The following is a 12690-nucleotide window of genomic DNA, read 5'->3' on the forward strand; positions in this document are numbered from 1 at the left end:
GAGGAAATTATGGTATTGTATATATATGTATATATATATATATTGTGTATGTGTGTATATATATATAGTATATGTTTTTCCAAATGAGGATAAAATTTGTCTTTTTTAGGGGCTTATTTACACATTTTTTTGAATTTTATAGACTGAAATACACATTTTTAAAAAGTAGGGACTATTTCTGCACAAACTCTATATATCAGGAATTTTTTTTTGAAATTGATAATATATGAGAGTTTTATACCAACAGGAACTATTTTACACTATATTAATAGTAGAGGGGTTTTTTTTTGCACTTAACCCATTTGTTTATTGGTGCCTATATGCGTGACACTACGTTTTCAGATTATCCAACTGAACACAATTTGCACAGTAACAATGCAATGACCAGATATATAGATCACTTTTCAAATCAGAAATTTGATTTTACTCCGTATAACCAGCTAAATACATGAGATCAATGTGTAAGTGTGTTGTGTGAGAAAGACCAATTCAAAGCTAAAGCCTAATGCCACATCCAATCCAGGCTCCAAAGATCATTGTATCATAAGTTGACCCAACTCCTATCATTTGATGTCAACCCAATTAAGCATATACATTCATTCTTTCAAGAACCATCTTTTCTACTTGGCCTTGATCTCCATATAATTGCTCTAGGGTTTGGACAGATTCTGTATGGGATTTTTGGTGGAGGAGTGTCAGGGAAACTGCAAAATGTTCATGAAATTGGACAGTTAGAAAGATATAATCATTCGAAACTCGGATCTAAAATATTTTGCACACACACACACACACACACACACCACGTATATATATGACTTCAATGTGATAACTTATAAACCCATTTGTCTCTAAGTGGGCTCGAAATAAATAGGGTCAATTCACTATTACTCTTCATTCTCAATTCCGGAAGGAAAGATAAAAAGGCACTTAAAATATACAGTATATTATAGGAATGTAGAAATTAATTGCATTTGAGGAATTTCTTCTACTCTAAAACCTATCTATATTTTATAAATATAGATATATAGGTTTATAGGTAAATGGGGTGACCTTTCAAACTATTTCCCATGTGAAATGAACTAGTGAGACCAAAAGTGGATGAAAAAATCAAAACAATCTCACCTTAAATTGGCAATTTCAATCTGAGAGAAGTCCATGTTGGTTGAACCGTCTACTACTACTACATTGGTCCTTGCTGTCAATGGTGTTGGTTGTTTTATGGCAAGAACTTTGCAATTGAAGTTGTCTGCAATGTTGTTGTGGGCCATGGCCAACCTATCCACAAGAAAGAAAAAAACCACCGAGTTTATATTATTGCTTTCACAGAATAAAAGTTCAATGGGAACAATGCATTAATGACTGTACACATCAGATAAATGATCTCTGGGCTGCGAATAGGACCAGACTGTCCAGGACTGGAATTAGGGTCCCTATTATTCACTATCATCATCTTATTATGCCGACTTAAGGGCCCCATCCATGAAATGTGGCCCAATCCATTACCAGAAAGGGACCCACGATTTTGAAAATAATTTTCAGTCTTACTTCTCAAACCTAGACAAATGTGATCCACGGTTAAGCTTATTCACCATATCAAATGCACATAAACTTCATCAACTAAACAGATAGGTGGTTAGTGTAATCGGTCTCAATAGCATTAATCTGTAGAATTAATTTGTTTGTTGGAAAAAGTGAATTGGACATTTTAAGCAGCGGTTATTGCCTCATAAAACCAAAACGGAAAGCTGGAGATTGAAAGCTAAGGTGTGAGTATCATTTTTCAAAGGGAATAAGGAAAAAAGAATATATGATCCAATAAGACTACAGAACAACTTAATTGTTCAATAACTCGAGTGTTAGAGAAGTCAAGCTTGAATAATGGTAATTTTTGTCTTTAGTCCACCAAGAAATTATTAATGTTTTTTAATGATTTGAAATGTTTCAAACTCATTTCATAAAAAGAATATGTTTCATGAGCCAACATCACCCGGTTAGGACCACACCTAAACCAAACTCGAGTCCAAAAATACTTTTTGGAGCATAGAGTCGTCTTGAACTAACTCACTGGATTTATTTATAATCCTACGAACAAGTAATAAAGCGAGCCTTTCAATTATATACATAAGAAAACGATGCGATACATAAAAGTGAGCCATTCAATCAGATTGTATAAAATCAATGACACAGGGCGGAAAGCATCTGAAAATTGAAGTGGCTGCTGGGATCACTCGTAACCGGAGAAATTATTATATAATTCCGGAGAATTACATTGTCTTCAAGTTAACACGAAATCAAAAAATTTAAATAAAATTAAATTTATTTGGTTGCATATCGACTAGAGTCAAGAGTTGCCATAAAAGGAAAACTAACCAAGTGCGTGACCACATTTCCAATGGAAATTTGGATCCTGTTATTGATATTTTGGATTAAAGAAGAGACGGACCACCACAAAAAAGAAGTACTATAATTATTATAATCGTAAGCCATGATGTCCATAGTCACCAGATGATGTGCAATCATGCAATTATCCAAACACGTCCCATCTCTTAACTGAAGCCTAAAATTTATTTATTCAAAACTCTATTCACGAAAAATAACTCCAAGTGATTTGGAACTCAATCAAACCCAAGACATCTTGGTTAATTGGTCCTTATCTCAGATTAAATCAATTACACAATTGAATTTAGTAATTTACTATGGTGTTTGATGACCTACCCATTTAAATATTCCTAACCAAATTAAACTAGAATTGGCTTTAAACAATCCGAAGATATAACCAGTGGTACATGATCACCTCTCATGAACACATCTATCAAATTAATTCAAATTTTCGAAAGGGCAACTTTTTCAAACACATAGACACATTCGAACTCATATATAAATGTGAACTATTCTTCATTGAAGCATATATAGCTTCATTAATTGATTCAAATTAAGTAGCCTGAAATCTCTACTCATCAATCAATTTTTCAATTATTTGATTCGGTTAAAAATGAAATTTCAAATTTGTGAATGAGAATGATTGAACTTACTTGTAGAGAAAGCTCTGATCATGAAGTCCGACGACGAGAGTGGAAGCGCCGATCTCTCTAACAGTCGCAGTAATCTTGCCTCCGTCTTGATCGCCTTCCGTGACAATAATATCGATCATCGTCTGAAACAGAACCCCAACGATCACATCATATACACATCGATACATATATATATATATACACACACATTTATGTGTGTGTGTGTGTGAGAGAGAGAGAGAGAATTTGATGATGACGATGGAGAGTGGTTACGTTTGGGAAATCGGTAGTGCATATGTCCTTGAAAGAGAGGGCCAAGTGGAAGCCTCTGAGACGGAGGAGTCTGAGCTTGTTCTTGTTTCTTGATCTTGTGGAAGGGAAGACGTGAAGAAGAGTTATCAAGTCGCCATAGCGAAGGAGGTTGTGAAGAGCCCACTGGAGTGCGGTTCTTGCCGCGTCCACGTCTTCCACAATCACCACTATTTTTCTTGCATCCATTTCCCCCCTTTTCGATCTCTCTCTCTCTCTCTCTCTAGACTTCACATGAGTTGATAGTCTGTGACACAATCTCTCTCTAGCCTTTCTATATTATATTAGTTGGATTTTCTTCAAACTTTTCTCTCTCTCTCTCCTGACCTCTCTCTCTCTCTCTCCTGATCTCTCTCTCCTGGAATTTAGTGAATTCTGTGTCTCTATTGCTATTGTGAATTATTCAGGTTCACACTCCATTCTAGTGCTATAAATAGTTCACGAACGGATCAAGCTCTAATCAACTAGATCTCTGTCCTGTGTAGGGATATTGAATTATGTGGGACTGATTATGAATGGAGTTGTTCAATCAACATCTAATTTAATCATACCCATTTGATAATTAAATTAAATTTTAGACTAATTTATTTATTATTAAATAAATCAAGTTTGATCAGCTTGATCAACACATCTTGACAGAAAATTTTAGGACTCATCACAAAAAATACCTTAATTAATAGTAATAAGTAATAACTTGTGAACCTCATAACAGTAACGAATTTGAATTTGAACTTGGCTTGTAAATTCAAAGAAGGGGTGAATTTAATCTCAAACTTAACAAATAGCTATTGAAATATATATTATACATATATATTATATTCATTTTCTTTCTTTATTTACTCCTTGATTTATTCCTCTTTTTTTTTCCTCATATATTTTATACTTATATATTATATTTGGTTTCATTTCTTTCCTCTTCTATTTATTTCTTGATTCTTTTCTTTTGTTGTATCATGTAAATTTATGGTAATAAATAACTTTAAAAAATAATTATGACAATAAATACATACTTATAATATCAATTTATATATGTAGTATAATAATTTATATGGTAAAAATAATTTGTTTATATTTCTTTCCTTCAAAAAAAAAATATATATATATTTAAACAAAAAACTGTTTATTTTATTATTATATTATATTAGTGCATGTACGATAGTTTGTTTATTTTATTATTATATAATATTAGTGCATACATGATAGTTAAGCTCAGTTCAAACCATCAAAATTTTAATTTATAGAATCAATTATCAAATTTTTAACTCAGCCTAGTTCAAACAACAGTGATTAGAGTATTTTAATTTATAATTTTGCATCTCAAAATGTAAGATGGTTACATTTACTTTAATATAAAGTTGAATTTTGATTTTTTTTGACTAAGTTGTATTGAATATTTTTAAATTTTTTTGATATAAATTAGATTTTACTCTTTATAAAGCACCAAACCCAATTTCTTTTTTATTATATATTTTTAACCTTAATATATTTTATGTATTTATTTTAATGTAAATTTTACACACATAAATTTTTTTGCTTGTGTTATGAGAATCTAGGGCCGGCCTGTTCATTGTAATCAGTCATGCACTCATGCATATTGTTAAACTGTTATGGGTTTCATCGGATGATGATGTACTCTGACACGTGTACGGTGATGCTGATTGTGAGTAGATTAAGTGGAGGAGATTGGTGGATGTTGTGTCACCACAATTATTTAACTCCGGCTGTGACGAGAGAAAAGCGGCGATGTCGTTACACTGTGGTTTTGCGTTTTGGTGCTTTTTGTTTGTCGTTTTGAACTTTTGGAGGGAGTGGGACCTAGTAAAGCGTTTATTTAATGGGAATATTCTAGATTAGGTAATTATATGATGTATTTTCCCACACATTATTAATCAGTCTACTGTTTTTCAAGTCCTAAACTGAAAATCACTAACCCTTTGTCTTTGACTTCCAGTGTCTGCATTCTTTTTCCATGGATTTGATAGATAATGTCAAGAGTTTGAACCAAGGGAAGATTTGAAATTTTCATAACATTACTTAATTTAATTTCACACCGTTTCTATTTGAGTTTTTAATTATTTATTTCACCCCGAACATAATAATTGAGTTTTTAACCATTCTCTTCAACTTTTAAAGTGAAAAAAAAAAAAAATGAAAGCTCAAATTTTATAATGGCAAAAGAAGTGTCTGTGTGTATTTGTCATAAATCATAATTAAAAATTAAAAAAATCAAATCAAATATATATATATAAATTCTATAAATATTGTAATTACAATAATGACAGTTGGAGGTATATATATATAACATGTAATGTACTCCCTCCGTCCCAATTTTAGTGTCATGTTTGAAGAATAGTAATTTTTAAGGAGATATGTGAGACATACATTATTTGTTTAGAAAGTTATTAAATTGTCCTTTTAAGTTTTGAATGTTTAAATTTGAAATTTAAAACTTAAAAGACATATATGAAAAGATGTGAAATATATTATTTAAAAAAATGTGAAATATATCGTTTTGGAGCTCTGCGCACCACAATGAAGTGACGTGCTTTTTAAGGCTTGGGACTATCCTCACGCTTTTTAAGGCTATAGAATTTCAAACATTTGTAACATTTTTTTTACAGAAGTCCTCGAACTGTTACTAGATCACGACACTAATTTAGTAAAAATTAATGTAAACCAGTGATACGTCGATGGCATCATAACGGTGGAGACTTTTTTTTTTTTCTTTCTTTCTATTATTATTATTATTATTTTAAGATATACCAAATTATTTAGGAGTCGTTGTTTAATGCATGAAAAACTCATGCGAACAAATTTCAGCACATATTTAGTAAAACTTAGATTCACTCGGAAAGAATACTCGTTTCAGTGAATGCATGTGCGCTAAAACGACACACATTTGATGCACACAGATTCTTACAAGGATATTGATCTTCTTTAGTCTTCTTTGTAAAATACCTTCCTAGGCAGACCCAACACTAGACAAAGATTTTTTTTGAAAGCAAAATCATATGGCACCTTCAATTATAATTAATTGGGGTTATCACAAAAATAAAATAAAATAAAATAAGTGAACAAGAATTGAGTTCTAATATCATGTGGTAACGGGAAGCAAATTAGTGGTTGATGAATAAGAGTCATTTGGTGCGTGTATTTGGGTTGCAACTCGTTAGGCTATGCCTTTTTAGGTTTTTGGGCTCTATTTCAATTCGACTTGTTTTACTTTTTACAGCCCTTTCTCAGCCCAGTCCATCAATGGACCTTTGTAAATTTATCCTTATCCGATGATTATGACTATTAGTTACTTAATCGATCTGTGACTACTAGTTACTTAATCGATCTATGATCTTCTTGCGCTCTTCTTTATAGCGATTTCATTTGATTCACAACCCCAATTTTAGTATTCATGTATCTATAGACACATATACCCACACGGGAAATAGAGAGCATACTTTTTCCATAGAATTAGCGACTGCAAGATAAAAATGATGTATTGAGAAAGATGAAATTAGAAATTTTTTAAAAACAAATAGCACTTCTATTATGGTTGCAGTAGTGTGAGGATGATATTGTGTCTTAATTAACAAAATTGTTTAATAAGATAATAACAAGAGAATGTTTGATAAGTGGTGCAAGAGAATTTTAGTAACTATATGTGTATAAAAAGTAACATACAAAATTGTACTAATAATCATGGAATTAAATTATTGAATCATATTATATATATATATATATATTTAGTGAATCATATCACTATGTACTACTCAAGTCACACAATCTTTTTCAACATGTGTCTTTTCAACAGGTGTCGCTCTTGCGCTCCGCGCGTATTTTCGCTCAAATTCTCCCTATTTATGATTTAATTTTGTCACTCTCACACTCATGCTCCTGCTCTCGAATTCACTTTCGTTCCTGCCCCCACTTTATGTAACTTAGTGTATCACCATTTATTTAATTAATTAGTAATACTTTATCATCAATATTACAAGATTATTAAAGTTTTAATAGTTGGTATAACAAAAATTTTATCAAAGTGGGATGTGGTGTGATAATTTAGGGTATGTGTTGTTTGTGGTCAAAGGTCCAAATTTGAATTCCCATTTTATCCGTAAGTTGCTTGAACTTTCAAAAAAAAAAAAAATCATCAAACTGTCAATTGGATTCAAGTAGCAATTGGAACACTGGACCAAGGTTCAAATAGCAATTGGAACTCACTACTTATCCAACATGGATAAACCGTAACACACAAGCATATATATCCCTATTGTAATAAATAAATAAGAAATGCTAGGGATAAACTTACTGAAATAGTGAAATCTAATTCATGATAAATAAATAAAAACACAAACAAAACTAGCACAGGGGCAGAAAAGCAGCAGCTGCCCCCGTTCAATCTTTTCATATATAGTAATTTTAAGTTTTTAACGCAATTAAACAATCTCCCACCCCTGGTATAAATCAAAAATGATTACTTGACATTCTTAGAAACCGATTAATAATTATTTAATTGTAAAATCAAACCGTTATGTTAAAGACCAAAATGGCAAGTATGGAAAGAGCAAAGATGATGTTGATGCAGAGTGGTAAAGATACTGTGACTGCAATGAGGACCCCAACATGCTCGAGCTCCAGCACGGAACTTTGTAGAGATGTGTTTGGCCTGAAAAAAACTTACGCCGGTTCCGATGGAATCGGGTGGGCGTGCCAGGAACTGCAGTAGTTCCAAAGAGAGATCCAAACAATATTCCAGAAGGAAGACTGCGGGACCAGGCGATTGTGTTGATGTCTGGAATGAACACCTCAGGGTTCTTTTTGCCTTTGATAAAGGACTTCGGGAAAGTTAATTGGCTAGGAGGAACTGAGAAAATAATTGGAAAGACTGTAAAATTATCTAATGAAAAGTAAAGTGCATGACTGAAACTAATCATATTGAAAGTGCATTGCAATGAAAAGTAAGGATAGTACTAAAATGCGTAGTTTGATTGGCGTTGAACAGACTTTCTAAGTTACAAGATATGCCTTATTTATCTAATTTAGTAATGGTAGCTTGCATGCAACCATTTGCTTCCTAAGCTTCCATGTGTCCCACTTTGCATGTAACCACTTATAACCGCTTGCTTCCTTGGTTGCCATGTGTCCCACTTTGCATGTAACCGCTTACTTCCTTGGCTGCCATGTGTCTCACTTTGTATGTAACCGCTTGCTTCTTTGGCTGCCATGTGTCGTAAGACTTTCCATTGGAATGTCGTAATAACTTTCCATTAGAATCAACCAGCTTCCTAGGCTGCCATGTGTCTTATGTTGCATGTAACCGCTTGTAACCGCCCATTTTCTAGGCTACCATGTGTCCCATGACTTTGCATGTAACCACTTGTAACCACTTGCTTCTTTGGCTACCATGTGTTGTAAGACTTTTCACTGAAATGTCGTAGTAACTTTCCATTAGAATCGACCAGCTTCCTAGGCTGCCATGTGTCCCACTTTGCATGTAACCGCTTGTAACCGCCCATTTCCTAGAATGTGTCCCATGACTTTGCATGTAACCACTCACTTTCTAGGCTGCCATGTGTCCCATGACTTTGCATGTAACCACTTGTAACCGCTTGCTTCTTTGGCTACTATGTGTCGTAAGACTTTCCACTGGAATGCCGCAGTACCTTTCCATTGAAATCGACCTACGTAATCTCCTACTGGAAAGTGGAAAATAAGGGTGTAAACATTGCCTCCCAAATTTGATGCGCCTGATATTCCTTGAAGAATTATAAGGCATATCAAATTTTAGATGTGAGTGAGAATTTGCCATGTGATATTATAATAACTAAAATTTTTCAGCCGGAATGTACCTTTGGGCCGAAAATTTTAAGCAGCTTTATTTAACTAAAATAAAGATTTGAAGCCTCACGTCCAATTTCATTGCCCCCTGGGGTCTGGAGGTTTACGAGGAGGATAGATTTGTACATCTTCAGGCCAAAAACATAGTTGATTGGCCAAGTTTTGCCCCCCAAAATTCACAAGATGTGAATTTGGGACAAATAAAGTAATAGCATTTTTTTTCCAAAATTGGAAGAAAAATACTATGACTGTTATATTCTTCATGTGGAAGAATATACAACGATTGAAAAGTATATGCCGTTTCTGAAGGAAAATCTTACTGTGGAAAATCTTCTTCCAATGGAAGAAGTGATACGGCTTCCTATGGAAACTCTTGTTGACATTCCTCATGACCAACCCACAGTCTTGCTGGGAGAAGTCAGCAAGTTGGCTTGTATTTTCTGGCGAACCTTTGGGTAGGTTGGCCATTAGATGCCCCCCAAACACCACTGGAATAGGATTTGGGTCTGCTAAAGGAATATTCCTCCGACGGATTAGATTTACTCCTTGATTAGGAGGTTTCCTTGGAGGACGTTCAATTTTGAATGCCATTGGAAAGGCCATAAGTGTCCTTGGTGGTGTGCTTTTAGGCTGCTGAATGTTCGAAAGTGGAATATTCTGTTGGACCTGAAATTGAACTTTCTGGACTGCTGCTGGTGGAGGGTTCTGCACCTCAAGTGGAACCTGTACCTGCGATGGAAGTGGTTGAGCTACTGCCAGTGCAATCGACTTCATTGTTGCTGAAGGATTCTGTACCTTAGGTGGAACCTGCATCTGCGATGGAAGTGGTAGTGGAATTGACTTCACTACTGGCAGAATCGACTTCACTATTGGTGGAATCGACTTCATTACTGGCGGAATCGACTTCACTGCTGGTGGAATCGACACCATAGGTTGGGGTAGTGAGTTTGTATTTTCTGGCCAACTTTTGGGTAAGTTGGCCATTAGATGCCCCCCAAACACTACTGGAATTGGGTTTGGGTCTGGGTTATTCCTCCAGCGATCTCTATTGCCTCCTTCTTCAGGAAGCTCCCTTGGTACGTTCTGCCCCTCAACTGCCATAGAAAAAACCTGAGGTGGTCTTTGAAGAATGTTAGGAGGTGGCTGAACATTCTGCTGGCCAACATTGGGTGAAAAATACAACTGATTTTCTAATTGACCTGCCTAAGTTGTACCCTGAGAAGACCCAAATTGATGCCAATTGTTAGTAAAAACATCATGACAAACCTGTTGAGGAATTACCACAGGATTCTGCACATGCTGTTCCACTGGAATAGACATTGATTGTGCATATGGCATCTGCATCGTCTGCGCTTATGGCATGTAATGCACAAGCTGATAAGAAGGACTCCCCTCAACAAACGTACTTGGCCTGTTCACTGGAACGGCCGATTATTGAGAATCTTCCGAATTACTTAGCCTGTTGGCCATGCTTTGAGAAAGATTAGCCAAACTTTGAGGGACGCCGGCCATGCTTTTAGAAAGATTGACCATGCTTTGATTAATATCGGCCATACTTTGAGAAAGATTGGCCATGCTTTGAGGAAGACCGACAATGCTCTGAGTCAGATTAGTCATGCTTTGAGGAAGACTAACAAGAGACCTTTCAATCGTAGCTTCTAGTTTGCTGGTCAATTTGTCTTGTGCTCGAATAATCTCGTTGTGATTATGACTAATTAATCGTGTCATATCCATATTTGGACTGCTCGTCATTGTTTCGACGAACTTTGCAATCATCTTTTCTCCTTCTTCAGGAATGGCCCGCGAACTTTCATCAGGAAGTTCAATAGCCAGTTCCTCTTCAATTTCGGTAGGATCTTGAACAAATTTGCCGTGTCTTTTTCCTCCCGCCATAGAAACACTTCGTTCAGAATGTCCCGCCGGGCGTGCCACTATGTTTGGCCTGAAAAGAGCTTGCGCAGGTTCCGATGGAACCGGGTGGGCATGCCAGGAACTGCAGTAGTTCCAAAGAGAGATCCAAACAATATTCCAGAAGGAAGACTGCGGGACCAGGCGATTGTGTTGAGGTCTGGAATGAATACCTCAGGGTTCTTTTTACCTTTGATAAAGGACTTTGGGAAAGTTAACTGGCTAGGAGGAACTGAGAAAGTAATTGGAAAGACTGTAAAATTATCTAATGAAAAGTAAAGTGCAGGACTGAAACTAATCATATTGAAAGTGCATTGCAATGAAAAGTAAGGATAGTATTGAAATGCGTAGTTTGATTGGCGTTGAGCAGACTTTCTAAGTTACAAGATATGCCCTATTTATAGAATTTAGTAATGGTAGCTTGCATGCAACCACTTGCTTCCTAAGTTTCCATGTGTCCCACTTTGCATGTAACCACTTATAACCGCTTGCTTTCTTGGCTGCCATGTGTCCCACTTTGCATGTAACCGCTTGCTTCCTTGGCTGCCATGTGTCCCACTTTGCATGTAACCGCTTACTTCTTTGGCTGTCATGTATTGTAAGGCTTTCCACTGGAACGCCGCAGTACCTTTCCATTGAAATCGACCTAGGTAATCTCCTACTGGAAAGTGGAAAATAAGGGTGTAAACAAGATGTACTTTGGTTGGATACGCAGATTGCGGCAACAGTAACTAGCTACCATGGCCAGACATAGCATATGAAATGGTGTAGGGAGTTTGTCATGATTTCGAATGGCTTAAGCGGCAATTGTGACTGCAGACTGAAAACAAAATCCAGCCACCATCACCGGCCAATCCAGATTGTGGTGGTGGTGGGCAGCATTAATATGTGCAGGAGATGCTTGACCATTATTAACGGGTTGTTCTTGAAGTGGAATGTCAAGTACTGCATTTTCTTGACGGTTGTCTGGGACTTGGTTTTGTTGCTGCTGCTCAACCACTTCTGAAGGAAGTGGTGGCAGTACTATTGTTGGCGGAGGAGGGAGGATTGGTGGCTCTGCCGGAGGAGTTAATTTCCTTTCTATGGGAACTTTTGCTTTTAGAAAAGAGGAATGTTTCGGAGGAATTTTCACTCTTGACTTTCATTACTAAAAGAGATTGTGGAATTATATAGAACGATAGTCTGCTTTTGCTTTTGGTGCTTGCTTTTGACGTTCATGTGTGCTTTTAATTCCACAATATCAATTATCATTGTAATCCTCCTCTACGCGGAGACAGGGCATAATGGGGGACATTGGACAACTTCCCCAGGCACTGTGTGCTGTTTTTTTTCTTCAGTTTTTTTAATTATATTTTACTTTGTTAAATGTAATTTTTTAAAAATTTTACAAAATCTTTCCACAACTTTTCCTTTATTTTATCTGTTACTTTTTTCAATTCTTTTTAATCCTTTCAATAAAATTTGTATTCCTCTTTTTTCATTTTAACCCAAATTTTTCTCTTCAAAATTCTGTCATTTTTATTTATACCTCTTCTTTTTCGCCACATTCACCACATTGTTGAGGGAAAGAGAGTGAGAGTAGTTATATAAAAAAGGTACTCCGTAATACTTCAATGCTCAATGGCAAATG

At 35.5% G+C, this 12690-nt stretch overlaps 1 protein-coding gene across 1 annotated transcript; it reads right to left on the reverse strand.

Moving 5' to 3' along the window:
* Nucleotides 1-391: 391 nt before the first annotated feature.
* Nucleotides 392-3795, reverse strand: LOC132286258 (uncharacterized). Its single transcript, XM_059788541.1, has 4 exons — nt 3285-3795; nt 3033-3154; nt 1123-1275; nt 392-704 (listed from the first exon to the last, which is right to left on the reverse strand). The coding sequence occupies exons 1-4, from the start codon at nt 3507-3509 to the stop codon at nt 605-607; spliced, it is 600 nt and encodes a 199-aa protein (XP_059644524.1). The 5' UTR covers nt 3510-3795; the 3' UTR covers nt 392-604.
* Between the last annotated feature and the right edge of the window lie 8895 nt (nt 3796-12690).

Source organism: Cornus florida, unplaced genomic scaffold (assembly GCF_030987335.1).
Source record: "Cornus florida cultivar Cherokee Brave unplaced genomic scaffold, ASM3098733v1 CherokeeBrave_3.0.0_Hap2_Chr11, whole genome shotgun sequence".
NCBI classification, from domain to species: Eukaryota; Viridiplantae; Streptophyta; class Magnoliopsida; order Cornales; family Cornaceae; genus Cornus; species Cornus florida.